This window comes from Rhinolophus hipposideros (assembly GCF_964194185.1).
Source record: "Rhinolophus hipposideros genome assembly, chromosome: 5".
Classification (NCBI taxonomy): domain Eukaryota; kingdom Metazoa; phylum Chordata; class Mammalia; order Chiroptera; family Rhinolophidae; genus Rhinolophus; species Rhinolophus hipposideros.
In genome coordinates, this window is record NC_138051.1 from 92195911 (window position 1) to 92210146 (window position 14236).

The 14236-nt window shown below is 36.0% G+C and overlaps 1 protein-coding gene across 9 annotated transcripts in view; it reads right to left on the reverse strand.

Moving 5' to 3' along the window:
• ATXN3 (ataxin 3) overlaps positions 1-14236 on the reverse strand; it is a 33384-nt gene that overhangs the window by 12190 nt on the left and 6958 nt on the right. For 7 of the 9 annotated variants that reach the window (XM_081048072.1, XM_081048067.1, XM_081048071.1 and 4 more), the window contains 6 exons: positions 13110-13195; positions 12618-12684; positions 10216-10303; positions 5394-5526; positions 4889-5055; positions 3465-3561 (listed from right to left, as the gene is read on the reverse strand). In XM_081048072.1, coding sequence (XP_080904198.1) covers positions 3465-3561; positions 4889-5055; positions 5394-5526; positions 10216-10303; positions 12618-12684; positions 13110-13195 — 638 coding nt within the window. Of the gene's footprint in view, positions 1-3452; positions 3562-4888; positions 5056-5393; positions 5527-10215; positions 10304-12617; positions 12685-13109; positions 13196-14236 lie in introns of all 9 variants that reach the window. The other 2 variants (XM_081048073.1, XM_081048075.1) reach the window with 2 other exon arrangements.

Sequence of the window (14236 nt, forward strand, 5' to 3'; positions counted from 1 at the left end):
CCCGAATTCTGCTTTATAGCAGTTGCAGTGGGGGCCAGACGTCATGTGCCCGTGTCTTCATGTTCAGGTAATTGTGGCTTGATCCTAGGATGATAGCTATAGCAGTATGTTCTTAAACCTGATATCCTGACTCCCAATCATCCCAACTGGGGCAGTGGTCACAACTCTTCAAACAAGCTGGAATTCTGGAGGCCTGGCTCACAGCCTGCATTCCAGCTCTTCTGAGGATTGCCTTAATTTCTGTATTAAATACTTTTCTGCTTAAAACACTTCTAGTGGTTTACATTTCTTAAACTGAACCCTGATAAACTATGCCACGCCACTGAAGTGGTGGCTCAAGTATTAGACAATCCAAGAATCCTAGTAGTGATCCATGACCATGAAAACAGTATGTTTCCCTCCTTGTTGGGAAACACTTTTTTAAAGACAGAAAGAATCTGCATCATTTCAGACTTATACCTGGCGAAGATGTTAATAATGCTAATATTAATATAAACCCTATGGAACACTTTACAGTTTACAAAATAGTTTTACGTACCTTGCCTAATTTGATGCTCGTCATAAGTGAGTTAAGCCTGGTTTTACAGTGACAGCTGACATAACCATGTTTTGCTTGGGGTTTTATGACAGGTAAAATGGATTTAGACATTACTACTGGAAAAAAATATCATGGCTATTGTAACAGGTAGATTTTTAACAGTATTTTTCTGTTTCATTCATGAACACTGTGGTTACTACATTAAGTATGAAGCTTCAAACACTCTACAGGAAAAAAAAACTTTATAAATTTGAATGTGAATGAGTAACAAGTTAGCACTAAGGTCAGTTTGGAGAGGGTGAAAAGGAAGAAATAGTTAACTCAATAACCTTAGAAACAAGTTCCCAAAGATGGACGCCACAGAGACAAAGACCCATCTAGACTAAGTAATCAGGAATCCTGGTGACAGGCAAACATTAGTTTATCCTTTATTAATGCATCCTACAAGATTCTGAATGCTAGCCAATGTTAAAAAGAAACCCTAAGAAGTGTTTCTTAACACCAAGAAGAGCTCTTAACTCTTCTTAGTAACGTGACTCTTTTTAATATTCTGTAGTTCTCCATTAAGTTCCCACCATATTTTTAAGGTCAAACTAGTAGGCAGAAGATGATGAAAAGCTGAAGCTGGAAACCATCACAGAGCACCTTCCTTCCCAATCATCTAACCTCCACCCAGGAAGGAGCCAGAACAATGCTCAAACATTTTAAAAGAGTACAAGGTTGACTAAAACATTTGCATTAGTTATCACTGGCATTGTACTTCTTATAACTTAGTCATTATGGAATGTTACTGCATTATTCTTTCTACTATAAAAAGTTTAACTTACTGGAAGTTCCACATTTTAATCAAAAAATCTACAAAAATGTTTAAAGAAACGAGCGATTTGTTTTTATACTTTAAAGATGATTTCCTCTTCTTAGATGTATTTGTGAATTTTGTAGTTTCTCTATAAAGTATGTCTATTTGGACAATTTAATCTGGCAACAACAAAGTCTGAAAAAAACACGGTAAAAGTATCGCTTGGGAATTGTTCTAGAATACAGTTTAGAAATCTGTACCACAGCCTCAAAACTGTTCATGTATTTTAACCCAATAATCTGACATCCTAAGATTAGAAGAAATGATGAGAAAATTGAGGCAGAGAGTCAGTACAAGGATTATTCGTTGTACTACTAATTATAACGACAAAAATCAAAACATATACACACTCATTTTATGACATATCATACAGCCTATTTAAAAAGAATATTCACTATCATGGGAAAATGGGTGTAACTAGTATATATATGTATGTCTTTGTGACCAGAAGAAAATGTGCCAAAATACTAACATCAGTTACTAAAAGACAGTAGGATTGTGTTTTAATTTTCGGTATGTCTTAAATTTTTTAGGATATTAGTTTTTACCTAATTAAATAGCTTTAAGTTATTTTTAACACTAACCAGATATTTGAAGATATTATGAAATTACCATTAATAATTATTGCATAATAATTATTAACATTACTGTAATAATAGCACTTGGCTATGTTTTTAAAAAACCCATGTATTTTGGAGATACATACTGAAATGAATGGATATATGGATGAAATGAAATGATGTTTTTAGATTTGTTACAAAATAATCCCAGCTTGGGGGTGAAAGAATGAAGAGCATGGGAGAGGGGGGCATAAAAACCCAGGACTGGCTATGTGCTAATATTTGTCATATTGGGGTAATAGGTAAATAGGGGTTCATTATGTTGGTTTCTTTACTTTTATATATACTTAAAGTTTATCATAATTAAAAAATAAAAATGTTAATTTTAAAATTTAAAAGGGAAAAGCACTAATAAGCACTATTTGAAATTTTATATATAATTAAATCTGTTAATCTATCACTGAATAAAGACTAGAAATATCTCACATTAAGAGGATGTCAGATGATCAGAACTTTCCTTCATATACTTCTGAGTGGTGACTTAAAAACAAAACAAAACAGAAAACAAGGTAAATATTATCTTCATTACACCACCAAATGTAAAATGCTCCAATATTTTAGATACTGCGAAAATACTGCCAATTGTGACCACAAGATGCTTCTCAGTTAAAAAGATGTTGAAATGTGAGAAACGTGCATCTTAGACCTGATGAAATACAGTAAGTTAACAGGCCAGATTCAGCCACTGGCCTTTTGGTTTGTGATCTGGGATCACAGGATCTGAATATCTATCATAGATCATGCAGTCTTTAAGATGGATTTTTATCATTAAAAAAAGAAAAAGGGAAGACGACTTGTGAATGACACTTACTGGAAAGGATGGTATTTTATGGAGTGAAATGTCTATTCTGAGAGCACTTACAAAGCTGGGCACAAAGTCAGATTTTAGAAGCTGATGATTCAGATTTATGGTCTACCCTAGTATCCCTTATGCTGACAGGCCTGTGGTACCCCCACTAAAGTGGCAATAAGCAGAGCATTAACCACCACCTCTATTTGGAAGGGTGCTGTTTTTTCCTATTAAAAGAGTACAAGGCTGACAAAACATCTGCATTGGTTATCACTGGCATTGTGATAGGCTGTTTTTCCTATTAGTTGATGAAAGAATTTTGCAAGACGAGGCAACAAAGAAGCACATTCAAAGGCTAATTCCATTATCTTTTTGATGACTGAAATTTTACAGGGTTTCCTTCACCTTATTTCATGTAAATATAATTAGTAATGGGGCAACATTTTTCCCTAAAACTACATTTTATCTCAGTTTGTTTTTAATAAAAAAAATATATACATTTAAGTGTTCATAGGGTCAGGCAGTAACCAGTCTTTCTAAAAAAGAGAATCCTAAATAAAATAAATAGTTTAATCCAAAGCTGTAACTTCACAAATAGACAAAATAGCCAAAGTAAATATTGAATATGCAATTTTAATATTGTACCAACTACTTTACTTTTCAAAGTAGGCTTCTCTTCTTTTCCGTAGCTCTTCTGAAGTAAGATGTGTACTTGATGTCTGTGGAGTATCTTGAGATATATTTCTGGAACCACCTGAAAACAGAAGAAAATGAAACAAAAAAACAATCGTTTTATATACCAGTTGAAGCAATGTATGTTTACACTTATAGGAACAAGCTTTTAAACAGTTTTTTAAAAAACATTCTGCTACTATTCTGTAAATATAAGAAAGGCTCTGTAAACCTCAGGGAAAATCTGAAGAAGGCTGTTCAAATCTGACCTGTGTCCCCTACAGCCAAAGCCGATACCCACCTGTGGTATCAGATGTGAGGACTCAAGTCCAAAAGCCAGCTTGGCAGGAAGAGCCATTAACACCGCTCTTGTGTGCTCTCTTGAACTTATTAGACATAAATCTACACTTTCAAAGGCATAGGATTCCTTAGAAGCAACTTAAAAGTGGACAATTATTAAAATCTACTGTGTGCTCTAGTCTCAAACATTTGAGTCCCACAACAACTTAAGTATGTTTCCGTGGTCTCACTTAATGATTGCAGCAACCAGAGTTTCTGTACAAACTGTGAAATAAGGTAGTAAGAAGAGTGAATTACACAAAAATATCTAAAATTACAAACGCTGGTGTCTGTCCTAATAGGGCGAATCCGGGGCTCTACTAATCATTGGACTGACACCATACAGAGTGCTCAGAAGTATGGCAGGGGGCGTGAGGGGGTCAGGATAAAATGCAATGGAAAAAGGATGATCTTCATATGAATGAAACCTCACTTTTATTTAGACAGTTAAGAAACTCAACGAGTAATTTCATTAGAAAACAGAAGGCAAATTCGTATTAATTAGATAAAAACAAAACTACCGAAAGAAACTCCTTACTCTTTTATGTCAGCCACTCCGAGCTACTTCCCGTACATGTCCCGCTGCCTGGATTCCCTAGGGGCTACATCTCACCCTCCCCTGCTGAGGGGCTTATATCACTATAAAAGCACGCCCATCGAAGTGGGCTTACGCTGTCAGTTGCACGGCGGCACTAATGTTAGATATTTGTAAAATTGATACATGTTCTCTGTCCAGGCCTTCCTCTGTGTCCAATAGCATACATTTATGAAATAGCTGGTCTGGGTAAGGGTTCCCCCGCTTTAGCCCACAAAGATGAACTTCAGTTTACCGCTGTGTGGGTACAGTACTATAAACAAACGGAATCACCAGAAATAAAACTATAACTAGTCCTAACATGACATAGGTTGTAAAAAGTCATTCATGTCACAAGAAAACCAAAAGAAATACCCATTCCTTCTGCAGAAATCCTCAAAGGCCTTCTGGCAGTTCATCACCTTCTAGGGGAACCATGAGTTTTACCTGAAGCAATTCTTCAAACGTGAGAAAAACCACGTCAGAATGTCTATACCTTGCATACTGAGCTGAATAGCCCTGCGGAGATCGGCTTCTTCATCTTCCATGTCAATTTGTTGGCGACTTAGTGCCAGAGCCCGCTGCAAATCCTCCTCATCTTCGTCTAATATTGCTGACCCATCATTTGCTTCTAAGACGTGTTCCAGATCTGTTTTCTGGACCCTAAAGAATGAAAGCACTAACAGTGACTGCAGGCCCATCGTGTGGTTTAGATATAAAGACATTTATAACCGAAGATTTTACGTTAAGTCAAAACTTACACATGTTCCTGCAGATAAGGTTTAATAATATAAAGATTGTATTGTGATGTGACTCTGAGTTAACAGAGTTAAGTAATTCAAAGAGTTGATTCAAGTTTGAACCAAGAAACTTCACTAAACTATAAAGGTCTAAAAGAAATCACCAACAATAAAAGGACTGCACGTTCAATGTTAGCATGACAATTTAATGCTCGCAATGAAATCCTAAACACGTGTTCCACACTGCAGGCTTAACTGTACCTCTGTTCTTTCAGTTGTGCTAATTCTTCACCAATAAGTTTTGGTCGCTGCATCTGTTGGACCCTGATCATCTGCAGGAGCTGGTCAGCTTCACAGTCTGGCAGATCACCCTTAACAACAAATATAGAATACCCTAAAAAAAAGGGCAAAAATAACTGAAACAGCCAGTAAGGGATCCTAAATCGATGAACAATGCTAGCAGATAGAGAGGCAGCATGGTACAGTCCTGGAACGGATACAAACTGAGGAGTCGGAAAGACCTGACTTCAAACAGTGATTCTTATGCTTACTGGCAGGGTGATCTAGAACAAAGTTCTTTAAGGCGTTGACTCTCTTCGCCTATAAATGGGAATAGCCATCTCACAGAGTGGTTATGAGAAAGAAAGAGTATCTGTAAACAGCTCTCCTAAAACAGTGCCTGACCGAGTAGGCTACTCCCTAAACGGTAAGAGAGTCAGGTACAGGAGTGAGTGAGAGAGCAAGGAGTCTGGAATTAGACTGCCCGGGTTTTAATTCTAGCTCTTCCATTTCCTAGGCACATGTCTCTGGTAAATCACTTTACACATCTATGTCTTGGTTTCTTCAGTTGTTAAACAGATGGTACTGGTACCATCCTTAGAGGGTTGTTGTGAGGACACAATCAGATAACATGCATAATATCGTAATATGTATAAAATGAGTCACCTGTGGAAACAGCTGTCCCATCACCCTGACCTCCCCCCCAACAGAAAACACAGTCTGAGAAGCCAATACCGAAAATCTAGTCAAGGTATTAAAAGTGTGTTTTGTCTTTTGAAAGAAATACACTGATCCTGTGCAATTTTATATATATATATATATATATATATATAAAATTGTATATGTATATATAATTGTATATGTATATATATATATATATATATATATATATGGTTCTAGAAAACCAGGGTTTTCCCAGCTGGAGACTCCACACTGAGTAACGATGGGTTATACCAAAGTCATTCTAATCAAGTCACATTTTTCTACCATAAAATTTTCTGAAACTTAGATGCTTATTAGTAGATATCCTTTGTGAGCATTAACAGATAATGAAACAAAAAATAAAAACAGATAATGAAACACAAAAACAAGGATCAAAAGGAGTATTGGAAAAACTCAAAACAGTAGTAACTTAATACGTAATAATATGCTTAACTTTTTTTGTTTTACGAGGACAAGTGTGCTCAGAGTTCAGATGGTTTAACATGTTTTATGCCAATAAATTGTTTCTAGATCCTAGAACAAATCTATCAGCTCACCAAGGTATTCCATGAAGAGCATCATGAAGAGTAGAAACTCTGTCTTACTCAGGTGACACTGTAACGATCTTAGGGTTTATTCAAGACTAGACTTCACTCTAAGCATGCTGGGAAGCACTGAAGGGTGAAGGAGGAGGGTGTGTCATAATATATATTGTATTTTTTAAAAAGCACTATGGGCTGCTCTATCTATATAATATATGGGAACCAAACTGCAAGAAGAGGGGTCTTTACTGAAATGGAAAACCTGAAGGATAGCATGAATGGAAAGAAAAAAAAAATCCGTCTTTTGTAGACATGTTCAGTTTGAAATGCTTTCTGGACTCCCAAGTGGAGAAGTCAAAGTTAGGAGTTTGGTGTTTAGGGTACATATCTAAGCAGAAGATAAAAGTTTGGGAAGTATTGGCATGTAGATGTTTTCAGAGATGATATTTAAAATAATGGGACAGCACATGGTCAAGAAGTTGTCCAAGGACTGAATTGTGGGTCACTTCAACAGTTAGAGGTTGGAAAGAGTAAGATCCACAAAAGGAATCTGAATGAAGCAGCCAGTGAAATCTGAGGAGAATCAGAACATTGTGGCCTGGAAGCCAAGTGTAGATGGTATTTCAAGAAGGAAGAAATAGTTAGGACCCAAGGTTTGGGGCACAAAAGAAAAGAGACAGAAGTATATAAAAATCAAATTAGTTAAAATACTATAGTCTTACATATGAATTGGAAAGAACTACATGACGACCAACCCATTAGCAGTAAATAATGCCAGTGCCCACATTGTGATCTCTAAACATCATCACTAAAAGGGCAGGAAATATATAAAATAAGCCTGAAATTCTGTTTACCTGAGAAAGAACGGCTTCAAAAGTCTACAGTGGTCATTTCAGAAACTTGGGAGTCAAGTTCAAAAGGTCCCCACTGGCCCAAGATGGGACAATTAGAGTATCAATATGAATAGTATAATGGACTAAAACACATGAGCTATGTTTTAATGGATTAATTTATAATAACACTTCACAAAAAACCAGACAACTACTAATTGGTTACTTTTGAAAGAGACTATGAAAAGAACTCATTTTAAAAACTGATGAAAGGAAAATAGTATTTATCCTGCTTTTACTATATAACCATACTTCAGGATAACCAAATAATGAGAGAAAGTTTATTAGTATAGAAGCTTTCCAGCTAACAAATGAAGGAATGATGGGAATCTGTTATCACCATTTTGCAATCCTTAATGTAATAATGAACTAGGAATTGATCATCAATAGCTACTCAAATCACAAAAAGACAACCAGACATCAAGTGCCACACCATCTGTGAAGCCTTCTGTCCCCCCAAAATCAACCTGAATCTGCTTAAGCCTCTTGATTTAAGGACTAAACTACTGGGTATCCAGGCCTGAGAGAAAAATAGGGATGTAATCAGCAAAATCCAGAATGTGGGAAACAGAACAAACGACCCATTTTCTTCCAAAACATAAATCAAAGAAAAAATGAAGTGGAGAGGAATCCCACAGCTAGATTTAAGAGACATTTCAATCTAATGCAATCAATGAACCTTATTTCAACCTGGGTTAAACTGTGAAAAACATAAGAGACAACCACGGAGATGGGAAATTTAAACAATGACTGGGTATTTGATGTTATGAAGCACAATAGTTATAATTTTTAGATGTGATTATAGTATTGTGGCTATATTTTTTTAAGAATCCTTGCTTTTACAGATTTTAATTTTAAAAATTTACAGAGAAAACAATAAGATGCCTAGGATTTGCTCAAATAAAGAGGAGAAGGAAGAGGGTAGGATATAAATAAAACAAGATTGGCCATAAGATATTTGGTGAAGCTGGGTGAAAGGTACATGATGGTTCATCAAGTTATTTTCTATACTTTCTATTTGTTGGAAATTTTCAGTAAGTTTTCTTTAGTTCTGTTTAAAGGAGGGTATCATCAACTATACTCTTAAATAAGATGAGCGCAAATAAAAGACAGAATTAAATACTGGCATTGGCAAATGCAGAGGTCACTGGTGACACTGAACAGAGAATTTTTCAGTGACACGTTGTGACAGCGTAACTGGAATGAGCTCACGAACAGGAGACAGCACACTGGAGATGATTCTAAGGAGAAAATAAAAATGAAAGGCAGGTGGAGTTTCCTGGAGTTAAGAGTGGTCTTTTCTTTTTAATCAATGGACATAATGAGCTTATTTCTCTGCTGATAGGAATAATACAGAAAGAGGGAGAACTAATCTTATAGGAGGGGAGAGATAAAAGCAGGAGCAAAGTGCTTGAGTAAGTGGGAGGAGCTGGGATCAAGCCCCAATGAATAGAGGTTGGTCTTGGGTAGGAGGAAGGGACAATTCACCTACATTATTAGACTCAAAGCACATGTAGAGAGATAGGCAAGTGGACAGATTTTCTAATAGAAAGATGAAGTTCTCTTTCAGTTTCTTCTCTTTTCTCAGTAGAATACAAAGGAAGGTCATAAGCTAGGAGTCAGGAAGGGAGAGGGGGGTGGTTAGTTTTGAAGAGATAAGCTATGAAATAACCACCATGGAGAGTAGGTGAAGTTACTAAAAAAACATAGTAGGAATGGCAAGTAGCACTAAAGGCTCATTTGAAGTTTGTGATCATAAATTTAAAGCAAAATCAATCATCATATTTATGATATTCTTTAGCCATGTTCAGCTGCTCTGGTACAAGAATGGACAAGACCAAGATTTGCTTTTAACCAGGTCATGAAAGTATGATGGAGGGAGAGGAGAAAGGAGTTGAATGCAGTGAAATGATTATAATAATGGATTATAGAAAATAAGCAGGGTAAGAAAAGAAGATTATAAAGGGAATGTCCGGGTCTTGTGGTAGGGTTCAAAGAATGGTCTGAATGGAAAAAACAGAAAATACGGTACATGGATCAGAGGCAGTAGGCAAAGAGTAGGATGCTTGCAGCTGGGAGTTAAAGTGGTACAGTTATTGGTAATGGCCAGGCAAGAGTGAAGAAAGTGATCTTTGAAAGTAAGAAGCAAAGTATTGGATTGGATTGATTTTTAATATAGAAATCACTAAGAATGATGAACGGAGTTGAAGCAGAAAGAAGACAGTGAGTCAGATCCTAACATCTTCAATGGAAAAGGAGAAGGATCACAGGTGAGTGCAAAAGAGTAGAGGTAGAGTTGAATCTAGTGGCACGTATTTCAAAGGAGCTGGAGTTTTTAGAGAAGAACAGCAGCCTAGAGGAGGCTAGGAGGAGCAAGAAGAACACCTGGCCTTCCCCTTGGCCCTGTGGTATGTGAGGTATGGAAGAAACAAGAGGCATTACATAGAGGGGCTGCAAAGGAAGCAGCATCCTCAGGAGAGGGCCAGGTGTCAGGGAGAACTCTACCTGATCAGTATCAGTCAAACCCCAACTTCAAGTTCACCATGTAAAACAAAGATTTTTTTCACTGCCACTGCCATAAAAACAGTATTGTTACTCTCACATCTAATGAGTTACTTTTATTTAGCTACTTTGAAAGATAACATTATAAAACTTTCCATCTTTATTTACCTTCCTGTTGTAATTGAGCCAAGAAAAGTGCAAGGTATGTGTCTGATATTAATTCTGGACCCGTCAAGAGAGAATTCAAGTTGAACCACTGGAAAAAAAATGTCCAACATTGAAGTTAGTGTACATTACAATTAAAAGGAAGTTACACAGGTTAAGGGTATAACCCGTCTAGACTTAGTATGACTGTCTAACACTGGAAACATGTCAAACCAAGATATATTTTTTAAAGTAATAATGTGATTTAAAAAAACTGAAATAGAATGTTAGAGATTAATCACTATTAAATGTTTTTAAAAATAAAAGTTTGTTTTAAGCCATATACTTTAAATTTCCCCCACCAAAAAAGAAGAGAAAGTGATAATACTTTCAAAGTGTCTTTATTGATATCTATAATTAAATCTTTTTTCAAAGTATGCCTAACAAAACCCTAATCTAATCATATTATATTGATGTGGAAGAAAAATGACAACTACACAGTTTTCCCATTGCTGATAATTTTGGTCAAAAATGTCAATTGTGAAAAACAAGCCAGGCATTCCAGGAAGAAAATCTGTAACCACCAATTCATTTTAAGAGGTCACTTAGCCACCATCACATGTAATTAACATCATTTAGTCACTACTTCATAGGACTCCTAATTTATCCCACAAGACACAAAAAGTTTCAAAAGTTACTGTCAGTATCATGATCAACTACTTTTCTTTAATTTTCACATAGATCATAATACTTTTTCCAGTCACCTTTTTCATTAAACAGGGACCTCAGACATAAGAGTCTATAGTGAAAAATACAATTTTAAACAAAAATATAAATTACAGCCAGAGATAAGCCAAAATTTGCAATTTCCTGTATTTGTCAAAGATACTTTAAAATGTGAAAATTCAATTTTGAAGAATTAAAATGAACAAAAAGTCTCTCAAAATAGATAAATTTACATGCAAATCAATACACAGGAACTTCTGGAATCTAAACCTTCAGATCTTTAAAAAAATCCGGTGATTACTTTATACAAAACAAGAATACCTGATCATAATTTTCAAAGATACAAATAAAACCCAGAGGTTAAATAATCTCGGCAGTGTCCTACCCTGGCTTTTCCCTAGAGCTGATCCCACTTGGGTCACTCTCTACTACACCCCATTTCCTCCTTATTCGCACCTGGGTCACTCTCTATGACACCACGTCCCCATTACTTGCTCTGAGCTCCTCAGGAGGGACCTTAAGAAATAACCACTTACAATGAAGCTGCTTCTCGGTGGCTGACTTAAAAGACAACAGCAAGGCGTTTTGTTTCTGAATTATCTTTTAATGACTTAATTCAATGCACTCTTTCTTGACTTCATTTTCTTTTTGGTATTATTTTTGAAAACAGCTTGAAGTATCATCGACATGCAATGATCTGCACATATTTGAAGTGTACAATTTGAGAACTGTAACATACGCACACACCCTAAAACCACCACAGCCGCGTGAGTGGACGTCCTCCTCACTGCCTAGTTTCCTGTGCTCTCCTGATCCTCCTCCTTCACCCTTCCTCCTTCCTCAGCCCCAGGCAACCACTGATTCACTTACTTTCTATCAGGACAGGTTATTCGCAGGAAATTCGTGTTTCCTAGACTTTTATATAAATGGAACCATGCAGTATGTAGTATTTTGTGTCTACCTTCTTTCACTCAAAATAATTTTTTGGAGATTTACCCATGGTGTTGCACGTATCCTAGTTAATTCTTTTTTACTGAATTAGTACGCTTTCAATAACACTCTTTCATAGATCCAAAATTCTAAACAAAGGACTTTATTTCTGTTTAAAAAAAAATGGAACTGTGTGTACAACGATCATTGTTAATTATTTTTAAAAATAACACTGTAGGTACGTTTCTTGATCTTAAAAAGGGCTTGCTCAAGACATATCCCACGTTCTTTTTTTTTTTTAATAGAAACTATTTTATGTGGATATATGTGTTATATGGCATTTTGGAATGTGAATAATCTTGTTAAGCTAAAGCAAACATGGTTGAAAACTTTCTTTCATGCTGAACACTATTTCAAGCTTTGTGATAGTACTATGCTAAGTACAAATCTATAAGTGAAATAGCTGATAGAACATTTATCACATAAAACCCACTTATAAGTAACCACGTTTACATTTTCTTAAATAATTCTTCTTATGACACAGCTAAACCGTATGTATATAAATATATAAGGAAAATTGATATTGTCTTTTAAAGTAGCAAATTCCTATCTATAAAGATTGAAACTATCACACACACACACACACACACACACACACACACACAGAGTACTGGTGAGTTTCTTCATCTTTTAGGCACTAATCCCTTACATTTTACTTGCAAATGGAGTGTAGAATGTGAAAAAAGACAGGGAAGGAGGAGACCCATTACCTGTTTTCCTAATTTTCTAACTGTAAACCAGTGTTCTTTATAGTTGCATATAAATGATCTTTCATTTCTAGAAAAAGAAAAAAAATACAGATCCAATATTAAGTGGAAACATTACATTCATATTCATTTAGTTTGTCTATTGGTAAGCATTATACAAAATTTGTGATAATTTAGGATTATGTTTACAGTTAAATAGCACTGATTTTTAAAAAAATCACAAACAGAATGAATCTCTCTGCAGGTTAGTGATGCTTTGCAAAAACGATGGCATCACACAGCAGTGAAGGATCAGCTGTGTGCTGCCAGACACTGGGTTGCCAGGAAGGCTTAGAGGGCACAGGTTCACGGACATCCCCAAAAGGTGAAATAGGGAATGAAACATGACACATCAAAACACAGGCATTCAAAATATATTTTGCTTCTTTAAGGAATTACAACTCTAAAAGTCAAATTTAGGAAAAGAAGTGTAGGAAAAGCAAAATACAATCTCACATGGGATCGATCCCGAGCCTCTGATACTCTGGACTGTTGAACAGGATTAGTTCCAAACCCCAAACTTTCAAGGCATTACTTATAACCTGGTAGAAGAAAACAGTGAGTTTTCATGAGCTAAACCATTCCATTCCAAATACAAATAAGGTAGCCATGTCAGCTGTACGAAAAATTGTACTTCATATATCAATTTCCCCAGAAGGCTATGGTTTTTAAAAGGTGTATGTGTATAGATATATCACTAAATTTATATATGTAACATATAAACACAACATTGAAAGAGTGCTTTTTAACACTGGGTTTCCGGGATATTCAGAGAACCACACAATTCCTAGGTAAAACTGCCACAAAAATCCAGATGTGTATTTTATCTACTAAGTGCTATTCTTAAAACTAATCCCCATATGAAACTTTGGCTGCTACGGGCCCTGCTTTAGAGAAATTATATTTCAACTAACTACCTGATATGTCTGTAACAGTGATAATTATCTTGTAGGTCTATGAAAATGAGTTCTTTCTAAACATTTAAACTGAAGCCTTTATAGATTTTAAATTTCTATTATCATGGGTTTATAATTTTAGGAAAAAACAAAAGATAAACCTGATCATTTCAAACTGCCTGAAAAAAATAGGAGATTTCTGAAAATTCACTTCCAAGGCAGCCAACAAAGAAGCAAGTGAACCAGGTACCAGAAGAGACAAAAAGTGAATGCAACGAAGTGGGCAGACGTGAATCAGCACCAAGGGCAGCGCACGCACAGGAAATGGCAAGAGCTCAGCCGATCCTAGCCCTGTATAGCTGTTACCTGGAACCGTCCACAAAGAAGCACTGACTGGGAATGCTGGTGAATGAGGAGTCCAGGACAGTATGCGAAGAATGCAAACAAACATACATGCAGAAATAGGCCCCTCAAGAGAGGTTCTGAAAGAACTCTGGATACTCCTCCCAGGTGTTAGATTGAAAGACCCACAGATAAAAGAATTTCACAAGTAATATAGCTTCCTCTGAAAGCTGATTTAAAGGGGAGTGAGGTTGCATTTTCTCAAATTTACACAAGGGATAGTAAGTTTAAAAGATTGTGACTTATTGGAATTAAGGTTATTAGCATCCAGATGAGAATTAAATC